This window comes from Oncorhynchus mykiss, chromosome 13 (assembly GCF_013265735.2).
Source record: "Oncorhynchus mykiss isolate Arlee chromosome 13, USDA_OmykA_1.1, whole genome shotgun sequence".
Classification (NCBI taxonomy): domain Eukaryota; kingdom Metazoa; phylum Chordata; class Actinopteri; order Salmoniformes; family Salmonidae; genus Oncorhynchus; species Oncorhynchus mykiss.
Genome location: NC_048577.1, coordinates 29,311,047 through 29,330,439, shown reverse-complemented (window position 1 = coordinate 29,330,439; position 19,393 = coordinate 29,311,047). Strand labels below are relative to the sequence as shown.

At 45.4% G+C, this 19,393-nt stretch overlaps 1 protein-coding gene across 4 annotated transcripts in view; it reads right to left on the bottom strand.

Annotated features, from left to right (window-relative positions):
* Positions 1–19,393, bottom strand: part of si:ch211-126j24.1 (phosphofurin acidic cluster sorting protein 2) — a 101,131-nt gene that overhangs the window by 37,309 nt on the left and 44,429 nt on the right. For all 4 annotated transcript variants that reach the window (XM_036940718.1, XM_036940720.1, XM_036940719.1 and 1 more), the window contains exon 2: positions 16,792–16,879. In XM_036940718.1, coding sequence (XP_036796613.1) covers positions 16,792–16,879 — 88 coding nt within the window. The remainder of the gene's footprint in view (positions 1–16,791; positions 16,880–19,393) is intronic.

Here is a 19,393-nt window from a genome sequence, read left to right as displayed (position 1 = left end):
TTAAAAAGGAAGACTAAGCAATATGATGTAGATACAGAAAGCAAACAGCATAATGGATCAATTTCCGCAACAACTTAGAGCACTGTGACAAGGTGTGTGTGTGACAAGGCATTTCTTTGGTGCCCTCGCTGTCACACTGTGAACAGTGTGATGCGAACACGTGCACAGATACTGTGTGTGACCGTGAGAGAGCATCTCGCTCATTTCAATATATCTGGTGCTGCTGTTGGCAACGTCATTTCTTTCCGAGCATGCTCTATCATCTCACCCCATAACCCAAATACAAGCTTGCTTTCATCGTGTATTAGTGGCCGTGTCTGAATACCCATACTTGAATCCTAAAAAATGACTTTTTATGGTATGTGACATTTCGAAAATCAAGAATACTTTAAATGCCTGGATGTTATACTAATTGTGGTTTTGAACGCCAAGAGTGTGCAAAAGCTGTCATCAAGGCAAAGGGTGGCTATTTGAAGAATATCAAATAAAATATATTTTGATTTGTTTAACATTTTGTTTTGGTTACTACATGATTCCATATGTGTTTTTTCATAGTTTTGATGTCTTCACTATTATTCTACAATGTAGAAAATAGTAAAAATATAGAAAAACCCTCGAAAAACCCAACTCAATCATCAAGTTTACGGACGACACAACAGTGGTAGGCTTGATTACCAACAACGACGAGACAGCCTACAGGGAGGAGGTGAGGGCCCTCGGAGTGTGGTGTCAGGAAAATAACCTCACACTCAACCTCAACAAAACTAAGGAGATGATTGTGGACTTCAGGAAACAGCAGAGGGAACAACCCCCTATCCACATCGATGGAACAGTAGTGGAGAGGGTAGCAAGTTTTAAGTTCCTCGGCATACACATCACAGACAAACTGAATTGGTCCACCCACACAGACAGCATCGTGAAGAAGGCGCAGCAGCGCCTCTTCAACCTCAGGAGGCTGAAGAAATTCGGCTTGTCACCAAAAGCACTCACAAACTTCTACAGATGCACAATCGAGAGCATCCTGTCGGGCTGTATCACCGCCTGGTATGGCAACTGCTCCGCCCACAACCGTAAGGCTCTCCAGAGGGTAGTGAGGTCTGCACAACGCATCACCGGGGGCAAACTACCTGCCCTCCAGGACACCTACCCGATGTCACAGGAAGGCCATAAAGATCATCAAGGACAACAACCACCCGAGCCACTGCCTGTTCACCCCGCTATCATCCAGAAGGCGAGGTCAGTACAGGTGCATCAAAGCTGGGACCGAGAGACTGAAAAACAGCTTCTATCTCAAGGCCATCAGACTGTTAAACAGCCACCACTAACATTGAGTGGCTGCTGCCAACACACTGACTCAACTCCAGCCACTTTAATAATGGGAATTGATGTAAAATATATCACTAGCCACTTTAAACAATGCTACTTAATATAATGTTTACATACCCTACATTATTTATCTCATATGTATACGCATATACTGTACTCGATACCATCTACTGCATCTTGCCTATGCCGCTCTGTACCATCACTCATTCATATATCTTTATGTACATATTCTTTATCCCTTTACACTTGTGTGTATAAGGTAGTAGTTTTGGAATTGTTAGCTAGATTACTCATTGGTTATTACTGCATTGTCGGAACTAGAAGCACAAGCATTTCGCTACACTCGCATTAACATCTGCTAACCATGTGTATGTGACAAATAAAATTAGATTTGATTTGATTTGAATGACTGGTGTTCTAAAACTTTGGATATGCGGCTTTACGTCTTCACTGTAGAGAAAGAAAATGAAGATGTGTAATTTCTGTTAATTTAATGAGCTTGTGTTAGATTACATTTTTTCCCATGCATCTTTTTTAAATGTAATTTATTTAGTTAATTTTCTCTTCTCTTTATTTTTTACTGAAACCTATTTTAGTGAACACTCGTCTTTCATTTAACTTTTATTCTGTCCCAAGATGCACAGAAATACAATAACAATACATCACAAAATGACAAAAACAGGGTGTCTTTCACAAAACATTTAGCTAGTATCTTAATATTGGCCATTTCATATCGATTATACATGCAAAAATGCTACATTATGCAATTTATGTGGTTACTCATGTTAATCGCTGAAATCTTTTAGTATGCTGTAAGTTTACCTCTGCAATTTTACTTTGGAAGGGCCTGTAGAAGTTCTACTTACCGTTTACAGTTTTAATAGATAATGTTTTGTCGAACTGAAATACTGTTGTTACTGCGTGTCCTTTGATATCCTGCAATAACTGGCTAATGAGACTGTTTTTTTATGGGAAGTCACTACAAAGCTTTCTTTCATTGCTTGGCTTAGATATGGGGTTGCGCTACTGAAATCAATGAATATCGGGAAACAACGCGATCGCGCAAAATATAACATTTTATGGTATGTGCATTTTCGGACTCTGACTTTGCTCGTTCTGATATTTCTTAATTTCTTTCTTTTTTACTTTTTGGATTATGTGTGTATTGTTTTTGTATTGCAAAGTATTACTGCACTGTTGAAGCTAGAAACACAAGCATTTGGCAGCACCTGCAATAACATTCGCAAGTCTGTGTACGGGACCAAGTAGCTTTGATTTCCTTAAGCAGTAGATTTATGTATTTTGTATATATTTTATTTATAGATATTCATTTATTCATTTTGTACCATTTTTGAGGATGTCCTTTTCATAAACCCAAAGTGGATTTCTGTTCTCATTTAAAAAAGTGTTTCTTGTTTGAAATCATGAAAAAATAAAACAAATCAGTACATCTACTGTTATACTTTCAACATTTCAACCAAGATCTCAGCGATCACTGCCTCATTGCCTGCATCTGTAATGGGTCAGCGGTCAAACGACCTCCACTCATCACTGTTAAACGCTCCCTGAAACACTTCAGCGAGCAGGCTTTTCTAATCGACCTGGCCAGGGTATCCTGGAAGGATATTGATCTCATCCCGTCAGTAGAGGATGCCTGGTTATTTAAAATAAATGCCTTCCTCACCATCTTAAAGAAGCATGCCCCATTCAAGAAATGTAGAACCAGGAACAGATATAGCCCTTGGTTCTTAACCAACACAAAAACATCCTATGGCATTCTGCATTAACATCGAACAGCCCCCGTGATATGCAACTTTTCAGGGAAGCTAGAAACCAATATACACAGGCAGTTAGAAAAGCCAAGGCTAGCTTTTTCAAGCAGAAATTTGCTTCCTGCAACACAAACTCAAAAGAGTTCTGGGACACTGTAAAGTCCATGGAGAATAAGAACACCTCCTCCCAGCTGCCCACTGCACTGAGGATAGAAAACACTGTCACCACCGATAAATCCACTATAATTGAATTTCAATAAGAATTTTTCTACGCTGGCCATGCTTTTCACCTGGCTACCCCACCCCGGTCAACAGCACTGCACCCCCCACAGCAACTTACCCAAGCTTTCCCCATTTCTCCTTCTTCCAAATCCAGTCAGCTGATGTTCTGAAAGACCTGCAAAATCTGGACCCCTACAAATCAGCTGGGCTAGACAATCTGGACCCTATCTTTCTAAAATTATCTGCCAAAATTGTTGCCACCCCTATTACTAGCCTGTTCAACCTCTCTTTCGTGTCGTCTGAGATTCCCAAAGATTTGGAAAGCAGCTCCGGTCATCCCCCCCTTCAAAGGGGGGGGACACTCTTGACCAAAACTACTACAGACCTATATCTATCCTACCCTGACGTTCTAAGGTCTTCGAAAGCCAAGTCAACAAACAGATTACCGACCATTTCAAATCCCACCATACCTTCTCCGCTATGCAATCTGGTTTCAGAGCTGGTCATGGGTGCACCTCAGCCATGCTCAAGATCCTAAACGATATCTTAACCGCCATCGATAAGAAACAATACTGTGCAGCCGTATTCATTGACCTGGCCAAGGCTTTCGATTTTGTCAATCACCACATCCTCATCGGCAGACTCGATAGCCTTGGTTTCTCAAATGATTGCCTAGCCTGGTTCATCAACTACTTCTCTGATAGAGTTCAGTGTGTCAAATCGGAGGGCCTGTTGTCCGGGCCTCTGGCAGTCTCTATGGGGGTGCCACAGGGTTCAATTCTTGGGCCGACTCTCTTCTCTGTATACATCAATGATGTCGCTATTGCTGCTGGTGAGTCTCTGATCCACCTCGACGCAGACGACACCATTCTGTATACTTCTGGCCCTTCTTTGGACACTGTGTTAACAACCCTCCAGGCGAGCTTCAATTCCATGCAACTCTCATTCCGTGGCCTCCAATTGCTCTTAAATACAAGTAAAACTAAATGCATGCTCTTCAACCGATCGCAGCCTGCACCTGCCCACCTGTCCAACATCACTACTCTGGACGGTTCTGACTTAGAATATGTGGACTTATGGTTAGACTGTAAACTCTCCTTCCAGACTCACATCAAACATCTCCAATCCAAAGTTACATTTAGAATTAGCTTCCTATTTCGCAACAAAGCATCCTTCACTCATGCTGCCAAACATACCCTTGTAAAACTGACCATCTTACCGATCCTACCGATCCTCGACAAAATAGCCTCCAATACCTTACTCAATAAACTGGTTGCAGTCTATCACAGTGCCATCCGTTTTGTCACCAAAGCCCCATATTCTACCCATTACTGCGACCTGTACGCTCTCGTTGGCAGGCCCTCGCTTCATACTCGTCACAAAACCCACTGGCTCCAGGTCATCTACAAGACCCTGCTAGGTAAAGTCCCCCCTTATCCCAGCTCGCTGGTCACCATAGCAGCACCCACCTGTAGCACACACTCCAGCAGGTATATCTCTCTGGTCCCCCAAAACGAATTCTTCCTTTGGCCGCCTCTCCTTCCAGTTCTCTGCTGCCAATGACTGGAACGAACTACAAAAATCTCTGAAATTGGTAACACTTATCTCCCTCACTAGCTTTAAGCACATGTACATGGGCTATGTACATCTATAATTTAACCCAAACAACTACCTCTCCCCCTACTGTATTTATTTATTTATTTTGCTCCTTTGCACCCCATTATTTATATCTCTACCTTGCACATTCTTCCACTGCAAATCTACAATTCCAGTGTTTTACTTGCTATATTGTATTTACCACCATGTCCTTTTTTTTGCCTTTACCTCCCTTATCTCACCTAATTTGCTCATATTGTATATAGACTTATTTTTCTACTGTATGATTGACTGTATGTTTGTTTTACTCCATGTTGGAGTTATGTCCTCTGTTGTTGTATGTTGTCGAACCGCTTTGCTTTATCTTGGCCAGGTCGCAATTGTAAATGAGAACTTGTTCTCAACTTGCCTACCTGGTTAAATAAAGGTGAAATAAATCAATAAAATAAATACTTTCAACATAAAAAGGATGCCCTCGCACATCTGAGCCATGTTATTGCAGGTGCAATACATTATCATTTGTAGCCTAGCTACAGTTGGCTAGATGAACTAATAGAGGCCAAGCCTTTGATTGCTGGCTTGATCAGAAGAAGGTGGATAGGGATATGGTTGATGAAGATGGACTCTGGTGATGATCTTGTAGAGGGCTAGCTACTCTGGGAACCAGCCCAAGTCGTGTAGCCACTGGACTTCTCCGTCACAATGTCTGACATCCACTTGCGTGATTCCTCAGCAGCTCTGGGCACCAGAAAGCTCCCCACACACAGTTCAGAGTAGTAGCTAGACAGTCGCCCTCATTACGAGTTCTCTGCATCATTCCTCTACTGCATCTCCCCATTCCTCTCAAGCTTCAGGTGACTCTTCAATTGATGCATGCTTACACCTATGGTTAACTCGACTTTACTCCAAATTAGTGATGCACCGATATTACCTTCAGATATTTCCTTGCCCCCAAAAAACGATACTGATAACTGAAATAAAAACATTTTGCAGCCCTTTAAGCATTCTAGTACAGTTAAATAGTTAACACACACACACACACACACACACACACACACACACACACACACACACACACACACACACACACACACACACACACACACACACACACACACACACACACACACACACACACACACACACACACACACACACACACAGCGGTCTAAGGCACTGCATCTCAGTGCAAGAGGCGTCACTACAGTCCCTAGTTTGAATCCAGGCTGTAACACATTCAGTCGTGATTGGGAGTCCCATAGGGCGGCGTACAATTGGCCCAGCGTCGTCTGGGATTGGCCGTCATTGTAAATAAGAAGTTGTTCTTAACGGACTTGCCTCGTTAAATAAAGGTTACACACACACACACACATACACACACACACGCACACACGTTGACCAAAAAGTTATTTTGTTGGCTTTTACGTATGTCGCCATTACCAGTAAAACATGATCAAAACCTATTTCTTTCACTTATTTGCTGTCCTGTTTTGTTGTTTATTTGTTCAGTTGTTTCATTCTCAACCCGAATTTCATCATACAGGTCAAGCAGTGAAGTTTCAGCTCTTGTTTGTCTGTGGCCTCTCTTCCTCGGTGCACACTGTTTCCATCTTGTCCAGCTGTGTATGAACATTTCACGTAAACCCCGTTTCTTGTCTGCATCAAAGTGGCGGTCCTTGTACATGGCATCGGGCATGGTGGTGACACAGTAAAGAGAATGCCACCAAATCGCTTGTTCACAGCCTGTGTCGCCAGTTTTGTTGAGCAGGCGTTTCAATGCCATGACAGAGGTATCACATCTGCTGCAGGCGCAGTTGATGAGCTTATTTTTTTGAGTCTGTTGTTCGACTGGAGCAGGCAAGTGTGTTCATGTTTCAAACATCTTCTCAAATACCATTGAAATGGCAGCAGCGGTATGACAACCAGCATATTCATGAGCATGCAATACGACTTTCCTCAGTACGAAATCCTCGACGACCCACTGTGCTGTCAGACTCAGCATGCTCATGGGGCTGATATCGCTGGTCCACATGTCAGTCGTGAAGCTAATTGCAGTGACGCCATCACTGTGTAACTGCAGTAGGGCAACATCTGAAAAATAGCGCACTTGGTAGTGTGTACTGTTGTTCGACCAGTCGGCAAAAGCCAACATCACCCACGACAGAGAACGGTTTATTGTCAGGGGCAATTCATTAAATTATCTTGCCTTTAACGTCTTTGGGATATGGGCCGTTATTCTGACGTCCGGACGAAAAGTGTGCCCAAAGTAAACTGCCTTCTACTCAGGCCCAGAAGCTAGGATATGCATATAATTGGTAGATCTGGATAGAAAACACTCTAAAGATTCTAAAACTGTTAAAATAATGTCTGAGTATAACAGAACTTATTTGGCAGGCGAAACCCCGAGAACAAACCATCCAGGACTTTTTTTGTTTTAGTTCAGTGTGTTTTCAATTGGTTTTCTATGGGAATCAGGATTTCTGAGGCATCTGGTTGCAGTTCCTATGGCTTCCACTAGATGTCAACAGTCTTTAGAACTTGGTTGATGTTTTTCTTTTGAGTAATGAAGAAGTAGCCCTTTCCTTTCTGTGTGTCGAGCCAAGTGGACCGTTTTGTTTGGGGCGCGCGACCTAGAGCTCGCTCCACTTTCATTTTATCCGCAATTGAACACAGTTTATTTCGTCTTAAATTTGATAGATTATTTACGTTTTAAAATACCTAAAGTTGGATTAGGAAAGTTGTTTGAAATGTTTGGACCAAGGTAACTTATTAGACAGGTAATATTATTTACAGGTAACTTATTAGATAATTTGTAGTCATGTTGGGCGAATAAAACGACGGAATTTATCGAGAAAAAAAAGGACCATTTGTGCTGTCCGTGTTACGACTTCTATAAATGGTGCGGTGAAGGAGTCAAACACAGAGAGCAGGTAATATCGTACGTGAATCTATTTATTCCAATGACAGCGGAGACATGGACATGCCAACACTAGGGCGTATGAAACCACCCGTCCAAAATACATAGGACTAAAACTGTACGGAAAATAATGAGATAACACTTATACACCAACACCAAAATAAGAGAGAACAAGCCCGCACAAATACCCAGCGGGCCTAGTGCCCTTAAATAGCCTACAAACAACATTAAGTCAAAACAGGTGTACCCAATTAAACCCAATAAACAGAAACAAACGGAAAGGGTATCGATGGCAGCTAATAGGCCGGCGACGACGACCGCCGCCCGAACAGGAAGAGGCACCATCTTCGGCGAGATTCGTGACAGTACCCCCCCCCCCCCCCCCCCCCCCCGACGCGCGGCTCCCGTAGCGCGCCGACCCCGGCCTCGAGGACGACCCGGAGGACAAGGCGCGGGGCGATCGATCCGGGTGGAGGCGGTGGAAATCCCTCAAGAGGGAAGGATCTAAAAATGTCCCTCCCCAGTACCCAGCACCTCTCCTCCGGACCGTACCCCTCCCAGTCCACGAGGTACTGCAGGCCCCTCACCCGGCGTCTCGAGTCCAGAATAGCTCGTACTGTGTACGCCGGGGACCCCTCGATGTCCAGAGGGGGTGGAGGGACCTCCGGTACCTCACCGTCTTGTAGGGGACCAGCTACCACCGGCCTGAGGAGAGACACATGAAACGAGGGGTTAATGCGATAGTAAGAGGGAAGTTGCAATCTATAACACACCTCGTTTATCCTCCTCAGGACTTTAAATGGCCCCACACACTGCGGCCCCAGCTTCCGGCAGGGCAGTCGGAGGGGCAGGTTTCGGGTCGAGAGCCAGACCCTGTACCCTGGTGCGAACACCGTGCCTCACTGCGGTGGCGGTCAGCGTTTCTTTTCTGCCGTTCACTGGCCTCCCTGAGAGAATCCTGGACTGCCCGCCAGGTCTCTCTAGAGCGCTGTACCCACTCCACCGCAGGAGCTTCGGTCTGACTGATGCCACGGAGCCAGGACCGGCTGGTAGCCCAGTACGCATTCGAATGGCGACATGTTCGTGGATGAATGACGAAGTGAGTTCTGGGCCAACTCTGCCCACGGGACGTACCTCGCCCATTCTCCTGACCGGTCCTGGCAATACGACCTCAGAAACCTACCCACTTCCTGGTTTACTCTCTCCACCTGCCCATTACCTTCGGGGTGATAACCAGAGGTAAGGCTGACCGAGACACTCCATAAACGCCTTCCAAACCCGGGACGTGAACTGGGGACCCCGATCAGATACGATGTCCTCTGGAACCCCGTAGTGCCAGAAGACGTGGGTAAATAGAGCCTCTGCAGTCTGTAGGGCCGTAGGGAGACCAGGCAATGGGAGGAGACGGCAGGACTTTGAGAACCGATCCACAACGACCAGAACGGTAGTGTTCCCCTGAGATGGGGGAAGATCAGTAATGAAATCTACCGAGAGATGGGACCATGGCCGTTGTGGAACCGAGAGGGGTTGTAACTTCCCTCTAGGCAGATGCCTTGGAGCGCATACCGAACAGGAAGAGACATAGAGTTTCACATCCTTAAAACCTCTTCAGTCTACCCCCTCCTTTTTCGAACATTCTGTTAAAAATCGCGCAACATTTCAGCGTCCTGCTACTCATGCCAGGAATATAGTACATGCATATGATTAGTATGTGTGGATAGAAAACACTCTGAAGTTTCTAAAACTGGTTAAATCACGGCTGTGACTATAACAGAGCGTGTGTTTCATCGAAAAGCGCAAGAAAAACTTGTCACTGCAAACTGAAAAAAATATCCATGCGCCACTTGCATGTATTGTTTAAGGGACACGAAATTAAATGGGGCCGAGATTGCAATTCCTACAGCTTCCACACGATGTCGCCAGTCTTGTCAATTTCCTGGGAGTAGAGTGAGAGCGAGATTCCATTCCATCCGGTCTCCGACAGGACATCTTGGAAGAGAGATTTCCCGAACATGATTTGAAGACGTGGAGCTATTGAATACACATCGCCCCGTGTTCAATTTGATAGATTATTAACGTTTACTAATACCTAAAGTTGGATTACAAAAGTATTTTTAAGTGTTTTGTGAAAGTTTATCGTCGACTTTTTTAATTTTAAAAAATGACGCTGCGTTTTGAAACTGTGTTTTTTTCTGAATCACACAGTTTCCATAGATGGATATTTTGGGTATATATGGACCGATTTAATCGAAAAAAAGACCCAATAGTGATGTTTATGGGGCATATAGGAGTGCCAACAAAGAAGCTCGCCAAAGGTAATGAATGTTTTATATTTTATTTCTGCTATTTGTGTAGCGCCGGCTACGCTAATTCTTTTGTTTACGTCGCCTTCAGGTATTTCGGGGTGTTGCATGCTATCAGATAATAGCTTCTCATGCTTTCGCCGAAAAGCATTTTAAAAATCTGACTTGTTGGCTAGATTCACAACGAGTGTAGCTTTCAATACCCTGCATGTGTGTTTTAATGAACGTTTGAGTTTTAACGAGTACATTTAGCATTTAGCGTAGTGCATTTGCATTTCCAGGTGTCTAGTTGAGACATCTGCGTCTCAGGTAGGAGCAAGAAGTTTTAACTAAGGTGGGCCACCAGTATTTCCCCCTAAGACCCCGCACTGTCCTATCAATCCCCGGATGACCCGAAGACGGTAGTGTGTGAGCCCACCGAATCAATTTATCACGGACACCAAGTGGCACGTACCTACGACCGGTCGGACACTGTGTAGGCGCAGGTTCAACACTCAACGCCCGCTCGATGTCCGCGTCCACCTCCCATACCACTGGGGCCACCAGCCGAGAGGCTGGAAGGATGGGAGTGGGATCGATGGACCGGTCCTCGGTGTCATAGAGACGGGACAGTGTGTCGGCCTTAGTGTTAAGGGAACCTGGTCTATAAGAGATCGTAAATCTAAAGCATGTAAAGAACATGGCCCACCTAGCCTGACGCGGATTCAGTCTCCTCGCTGCTCGAATATACTCCAGATTGAGGTGGTCAGTCCAGATGAGGAAAGGGTGTTTAGCCCCCTCTAGTCAGTGTCTCCACACCTTCAGGGCCTTTACCATAGCTAGTAACTCCCGGTCCCCCACATCATATTTCCGCTCCGCCGGACCCAGCTTCTTAGAAAAGAAAGCGCAGGGACGGAGCTTCGGTGGCGTGCCCGAGCGCTGAGACAGCACGGCTCCAACCCCAGCCTTGGAGGCATCCACCTCCACTATGAATGCTAATGAAGGGTCCGGATGCGCCAACACGGGAGCTTCAGTGAACAGCGCCTTCAACTGGCTGAAGACTCCATCAGCCTCTGCCGACCACCGCAGACGCACCGGCCCCCCCTTCAGCAGTGAGGTAATGGGCGCCGCTACTTGGCCAAAACCCCGGATAAACCTCCGGTAGTAATTGGCAAACGCTAAAAACCACGGCACCTCCTTTACCGTGGTCGGAGTCGGCCAATTACGCACGGCGTTAACGCGGTCACACTCCATCACCACCCCCGAGCTGGAAATGCGATAACTCAGGAAGTAAACGGCTTGTTTGGAGAACACACATTTCTCAGCCTTGACGTATAGGTCATGCTCCAGCAGTCGCCCAAGGACCTTGCGCACCAGGGAGACATGCGCGGCGCGTGTGGCAGAATAAATCAAGATGTCATCAATATAGACTACCACACCCTGCCCGTGCAAGTCCCTGAGTCCCTACAAAGGATTGGAAGATGGCTGGAGCATTCTTCAACCCATACGGCATGACGAGGTACTCATAGTGGCCTGATGTGGTACAAAATGCTGTTTTCCACTCGTCTCCTCCCCGAATACGCACCAGATTATACGCGCTCCTGAGGTCCAGTTTTGTGAAGAAACGCGCTCCGTGGAATGATTCCACCGCCGTAGCGATGAGAGGTAGCGGATAACTAAATCCCACTGTGATCGAATTGAGACCTCGATAATCAATGCACGGACGCAGACCTCCCTCCTTTTTCCTCACAAAAAAGAAACTCGAGGAGACGGGTGACATGGAGGGCCGAATGTAACCCTGTCTCAGAGCTTCCGTGACATATGTCTCCATCGCCAATGTCTCCTCCTGTGACAGTGGGTACACGTGACTCCGGGGAAGTGCAGCGTTCTCCTGGAGGTTTATCACGCAATCCCACCGTCGATGGGGTGGTAATTTGGTCGCTTTTTTCTTACTAAAAGCGATAGCCAAATCGTCATATTCTGGGGGAATGCGCACGGTGGAAACCTGGTCTGGACTCTCCACCGTCGTGGCACCGATGGAAACTCCTATACACCTACCCGAACACTTGTCTGACCACCCCTGAAGAGCCCCCTGTTTCCAGGAAATGAGGGGATTGTGAATAGCCAGCCAGGGAACCCCCAACACCACTGGAAACCCAGGTGAATCAATAGGGTAGAAACGGATCTTCTCCCTATGATCCCCCTGCGTTACCATGTTCAGCGGAATCGTGGCCTCCCTGACCAGCCCTGACCCTAACGGTCGGCTATCTAAGGAGTGCACGGGGACAGGTGGGTCTATCTGCACTAATGGAATACCCAACTTACGGGCGAGTCCGCAATCCATAAAACTCCCAGCTGCGCCTGAATCGACTAGCGCCTTATGCTGAAGAGAGGGAAAAAACGCAGGGAAAAAAATAAACAAAAACATGTGACCAACAGGGAGCTCTGGGTGAGTTTGGTCCCTACTCACCTGGGGTGGCCGAGAAGTGCTCCGCCTGCTCGACTCCCAGAGGGACTCCTCCAGCACCGCTCCGAAGTGTGTCCTCTCCGGCCACAATAGGCGCAGGAGGAGCCTCCTCCTCCGGTCTCCCTAGATGCAGCTACTCCCAACTCCATCGGAGTTGGAGCGGGAGTGCTGGAAGGTGGAATTGACAGGACACCTTCAAATGCCCACGGGCAGCTAGCAGGTTGTCCAGTTGAATCGACAAGTCTATCAGTTCATCAAGGGAGAGTGTTGTGTCCCGACAAGCTAGCTCCCGGCGGACGTCCTCCCGGAGACTGCAACGGTAATGGTCCATCAGGGCCCTGTCATTCCACCCAGCATCGACAGCCAGGGTCCTGTCATTCCACCCAGCACCAGCAGCCAGGGTCCTGTCATTCCACCCAGCACCAGCAGCCAGGGTCCTGAACTCCAACGCGAAGTCCTGCACACTCCTCGTCTCCTGTCTGAGGTGGAACAGTCGCTCACCCGACGCTTTGCCCTCTGGTGGGTGGTCGAACACAGCTCAAAAACGGCGGGTGAACTCCGGGTAGTGGTCCCGAGCCGAGTCTTGGCTGTTCCAGACAGCGTTGGCCCAGTCCAGGGCCCTACCCGTCAAACAGGAGACGAGGAGGCTCACACTCTCCTCACCCGAGGGAGCCGGACGCACGGTAGCCAGGTAGAGCTCGAGCTGGAGCAAAAATCCCTGGCACCCAGCCGCCGCTCCATCGTACTCCCTCGGGGGGGAGAGACGCAATGTGCTGGACCCAGAGGACGGCGTAGGTGGAGTAGGTGGCGTCGACGTTGGTAGACCACTCCTCTCCCATCGCTCCATCCTCTCCAACATCTGGTCCATCGCTGAACCGATCCGATGGAGGACAGCTGTATGATGATGTACACGCTCTTCCATAGTTGGGAGAGGGGTGGTCGCTGCTCCTGCTGACTCCATAGGTGGTGCGGGCTTCTGTTACGACTTCTATAAATGGAGTCAAACGCAGAGAGCAGGTAATATCGTACGTTCATCTATTTATTCCAACGACAGCAGAGACATGGACATGCCAACGCTAGGGCGTATGAAACCACCCGTCCAAAATACACAGGACTAAAACTGTCCGGAAAATAATGAGATAACACTTAGACACGAACACCAAAATAACAGAGAACAAGCCCGCACAAATACCCAGCGGGTCTAGTGCCCTTAAATAGCCTACAAACAACACTAACTCAAAACAGGTGTACCAAATTAAACCCAATAAACAGAAACAAACGGAAAGGGAATCGATGGCAGCTAATAGGCCGGTGACGACGACGACGACCGCCGAGCGCCGCCCGAACAGGAAGAGGCACCATCTTCGGCGAGATTCGTGACTGTCCTAAGATAATCGCATGGTTTGCTTTCGCCGTAAAGCCTTTTTGAAATCTGACAATGTGGCTGGATTAACAAGAAGTCACGCTTTATTTTTGTGTATTGCACTTGTGTTTTTATGAAAGTTAAATATTTCTAATAATTTAAATTTGGCGCTCTGCCATTTCACCGGATGTTGTCAAATCGATCCCACTAATGGGATTTGAGCCATAAGAAGTTTCATGGATTTCTCCTTTGAGTTGTCTCGTTGAAATGTTCTTACTCTTTCAAATGACTGCTCGACTTGTTGACCGCTCGATCCACATAGCAGACATAGTGGGCTAGGTTAGGAATGCTGTGTTGCACGTGTAGCGCTATATTTTATGTGGTGTCATTATGTTATGTACATTATGTACATTATATAGGTATGCATGTCAGCTTTGACATCGGTTTTGCACATCGGCGTTAAACTAGACATCAGGCCGATGTCGGCATTTTTAGCTAATATCGTCCGAATCTGATATGTTCACCGATATATCGTGCATCCCTACTCCAAATACGTTTTTCCAAATGCTACTCAGCTAACAACACTCCGCACTCCGCTGTAGTGAAAGAGCACTGGGTGGATCTACAGACGATCCTTTCCGGTCCATATGCGAAGCCATAACTGTTGGTGAATTCAAGACAACAGGGAAATCTGAAAAAAACATGCTCCGACTGGGAAAAATATTTTTTTAACAGTCATCCAACTCAGATGAAACTCGGTATCCTACTAGAGCTGAAGATCACCAACATCACGATTTTCCCCAGTCTGAGCTCATTTTGTTTCCAAGTTCCCAGGTGCACTTGTGGCCGTGGCATACCACAGCATACTTTTTACTAAACAGTATGTGCTAAATAGTACATAGTACGATTAATATGTATGCAGTTTAAGTAAGTAGTAGGCAAGCCAGAATTCGGACACGGCTAATGACATGCAGAAAAAAATAGGGGGAAAAGCGTATTTTCTTTCTATTACGGTCAGTTAGCGCTTCACTAACTCTCCATGCTGACTGTTTAGTTTTCTCGTGGGAGGCTAGCTTCACATCCAAATTAATTGACTGTAAATGCAACAGGCAAATTGCTAACAAGACAACAGCAGCAGTCAGCATCTAACGTCTAATGAGCAGTCGCACACAGCTGTACTAAAATGGACCAGCAGACAGCTATCAGTGATGAAGCATCACAATACATTCAGTCTTTAGAGATGAAAGGGAGAAGGAAAGTTTGTGAGGAAAATAAAACTCTGTATAAATAAATCTGTATTCGGACATGCATTCCTCTCATGGTGACTCAGCAAACTAAAAAGATGTGCTAGCTACTTCAAGAAATTAATGCAAATTGATACTAGAGCAGGAAGAAAAGACATGTGGCTTCCAAGAGTAGCCCCATGGGTCCTGACAACTAAGTGAGTAGGTAGGTGTTCTGTTCTTCTGAGTTCAGTTGCTAGAGATACAGAGTGACCAAGAACAAACATTTTCCACACTCTTTTTCCTCCTGTCAATGGGGAATAAAGAGCAGTCGAGGCCCATCTTAACTCCTGCGTACGCCGTAACTTTTAGTTCTTTTGTGTTGCTGCCCAACATGCTGTCATCAGAGGATCAGATGTGGCCATTTAAGTCCCTTTTCTGACAAGTCGAGCCAGGCGCTAGCTAGCCATCACAATCAACACAGGAAGAAAGGAGTAGACCTGAATGGTGTTATGCTGAAGTACAGAGTTACTTGAGGACAGAGCAGCGGTGGGCAATATTGACTGACACTTCAGGGTCTGATAGGGAACAGCCACCTAAGGTTTTCAGGTCAGGTTTTCTACCACCTGATGAACTGTAATTGTCATGCTGGCAAGCTTAAAATCTCTTGAGGTGTGTCTTCCTTCACAACACCAGTGACCATGTCAAAAATGTTCGGACCTGTTTGGGCCCCTCTTAGATTGAAGTGCAATTTATTTATGTATTGACAAATCAATCCCACCAATGTAGTAAATGTCAGATCTCTGTGTGTATCTGAAAGGTAAGCTTGCCATGTACAGTATACAGAATTATTGCACAGATTTTTGATAATCTACCTCTCAACACTCATGAAGTGCATAGTGAAAATGACCAGTGAATTTACCACCAGTAATTAGAGAGAACAGAAAGAACACAGTTCAACCAGACAATGCTCTTTCTCTCAGACTGCACAGTACCCTGAGCAATATGCGAGCCCTGGGCAGTACCGCGGGCCAAAGCGACTACTTTAGAATGCAGAGTGCCCCAAGTAACGGTCGGACATAACTGTAATATTTTTATTTTCTCTCTGTTCCTATCGAACAAGCTGTCACCTTGGTAACCGCTTGGGCAGTCCTCAGACTATTGAGCTTAGTGGAAGGAGAGATTCTGGGGAGGTTGTCAGGTGTGAAAGGAAAAGTATATACCTAAGTCGCACTTCTGCCAAGATGCATGAAATAAAGGATGTAGAAAAGATGTGCAGGCTTTAGAAATAACTTGTAAGGAGGACCACAGAGAAGTGAAAAATATTTCCGATGTTGACCATGAGCTTTTGTTGGCCATTCGCTTTTGTTAGTTATTTCCATATTTGAGTAAATTGACTATTAGGATTGACCTTGATATAGTCCTTTGATTTTGTGTTGTTTATTTCAGAAAATATTATCAGTCAATTGATGCAAGCAGTTGTTACCAAACCATCCCATTACACAAGACTTCAATGGTCAACAGCAATCCAAGTTCCTGTGTTTTAAGGGACACTCCATTTGATACTAATACAATCCGAAGCACATCACTTAAATCGTCATAATCTTCTTAACCTGGACTCACCTGTATTTTGACAGCAATCACCACGGAGCTAAGCTCTCGGTCCAATTCTTTGAGGACAATCAGCTTCTTGAGGGTCAGGCTGCACAATCTGTGGTCAACAGGGGAGACAGGGAAGGGATTTAGTTTAGTTTCATTCATTTAGATCAGTGGTTCCCAAACTGTTTATAGTCCCGTACCCCTTCAAACGTTCAACCTCCACCTGGGTACCCCTCTAGCACCAGGATCAGCGCACTCACAAATGTTGTTTTTTGCCATCATTGTAAGCCTGCCACACACACACACACACACTTATTAAACATAAGAATGAGTGTGAGTTTTTGTCACAACCAGGCCCGTGGGAAGTGACAAAGAGCTCTTATAGGACCAGGGCACAAATAATTATAATCAATAATTTTTCTCTTTATTTTGCCATCTTACATATTAAACCTTATTTGTTCATTAAAAATTGTGATTAACTCACCACAAGTTAATGAGAAGGGTGTGCTTGAAAGGATGTGGACAACTCTGCAATGTTGGGTTGTATTGGAGAGAGTCTCAGTCTTCGTTTCCCACACAGTCTGTGCATGTATTTAGTATTCATGCTAGTGAGGGCCGAGAATCCGCTCTCACATAGGTACGTGGTTGGAATGGGCATCAGTGTCTTAACAGCGCAATTTTCCAAGGCAGGATACTCTGAGCGCAGCCCAATCCAGAAATCTGGCAGTGGCTTCTGATTAAATTACATTTTCACAGAACCGCTTGTTGCAATTTTGATGAGTCCCTCTTGTTCAGATATCGGTAAGTGGACTAGAGGCAGGGCATGAAAGGGATAACGAATCCAGTTGTTTGTGTCATCCATTTCGGGAAAGTACCTGCATAATTGCACACCCAACTCACTCAGGTGATTTGCTAAATCACATTTGACATTGGTCATCAGCTTGAGTTCATTTGCATACAAAAAACCATACAATGATGGAAAGACCTGTGTGTTGTCCTTGTTAATGCAGACAGTGAAGAGCTCCAACTTCTTAATCATTGCCTCAATTTTGAAGTCGAAAGTTCACATACACTTAGGTTGGAGTCATTAAACTCCTTTTTCAACCACTTCACAAATTTCTTGTGAACAAACTATAGTTTTGGCAAGTTGGTTAGGACAAGTTTACAGTAGAGGTCGACTGATTAATCGGAATGGCCGGTATTTTTGGGCGCCGATTTAAAAAAAAAATATATATATATATCTATATATATATATACATACATACAGTGGGGCAAAAAAATATATATATACAGTGGGGCAAAAAAGTATTTAGTCAGCCACCAATTGTGCAAGTTCTCCCACTTAAAAAGATGAGAGAGGCCTGTAATTTTCATCATAGATACACTTCAACTATGACTGACAAAATCAGAAAAAAATCCCGAAAATCCCATTGTAGGATTTTTTATGATTTTATTTGCAAATTTTGGTGGAAAATAAGTATTTGGTCACCTACAAACAAGCAATATTTCTGGCTCTCACAGACCTGTAACTTCTTCTTTAAGAGGCTCCTCTGTCCTCCACTCGTTACCTGTATTAATGGCACCAGTTTGAACTTGTTATCAGTATAAAATACACCTGTCCATAACCTCAAACATTCACACTCCAAACTCCACTATGGCCAAGACCAAATAGCTGTCAAAGGACACCAGAAACAAAATTGTAGACCTGCACCAGGCTGGGAAGACTGAATCTGCAATAGGTAAGAAACTTGGTTTGAATAAATTAACTGTGGGAACAATTATTAGGAAATGGAAGACATACAAGACCACTGATAATCTCCCTCGATCTGGGGCTCCACGCAAGATCTCACCCCGTGGGGTCAAAGTGAACACAAGAACGGTGAGCAAAAATCCCAGAACCACACGGGGGGACATAGTGAATGACCTGCAGAGGGCTGGGACCAAAGTAACAAAGCCTACAATCAGCAAGGGCATTGAAGATGAAACGTGGCTGGGTCTTTCAGCATGACAATGATCCCAAACACACCGCCCGGGCAACGAAGGAGTGGCTTCATAAGAAGCATTTCAAGGTCCTGGAGTGGCCTAGCCAATCTCCAGATCTCAACCCCATAGAAAATCTTTGGAGCGGGTTGAAAGACCTTCCTCTCTCTCGTTGCACTCCACAAGGAGACTGCCTGTTACGCGAATGCAGTACGCCAAGGTAAGTTGCTAGCTAGCATTAAACTTATCTTATAAAAACAATCAATCATAATCACTAGTTAACTACACATGGTTGATGATATTACTAGATATTATCTAGCGTGTCCTGCGTTGCATATAATCTGACTGAGCATACAAGTATCTAAGTATCTGACTAAGCGGTGGTAGGCAGAAGCTGGCGTGTAAACATTAATTCAAACAGCACTTCCGTGCGTTTTGCTAGCAGCTCTTCGTTGTGCGTCAAGCATTGCGCTGTTTATGATTTCAAGCCCATCAACTCCCGAGATGAGGCTGATGTAACCGAAGTGAAATGGCTAGCTAGTTAGCGTGCGCTAATAGCGTTTCAAACATCACTCGCTCTGAGCCTTCTAGTAGTTGTTCCCCTTGCTCTGCATGGGTAATGCTGCTTCGATGGTGGCTGTTTTCG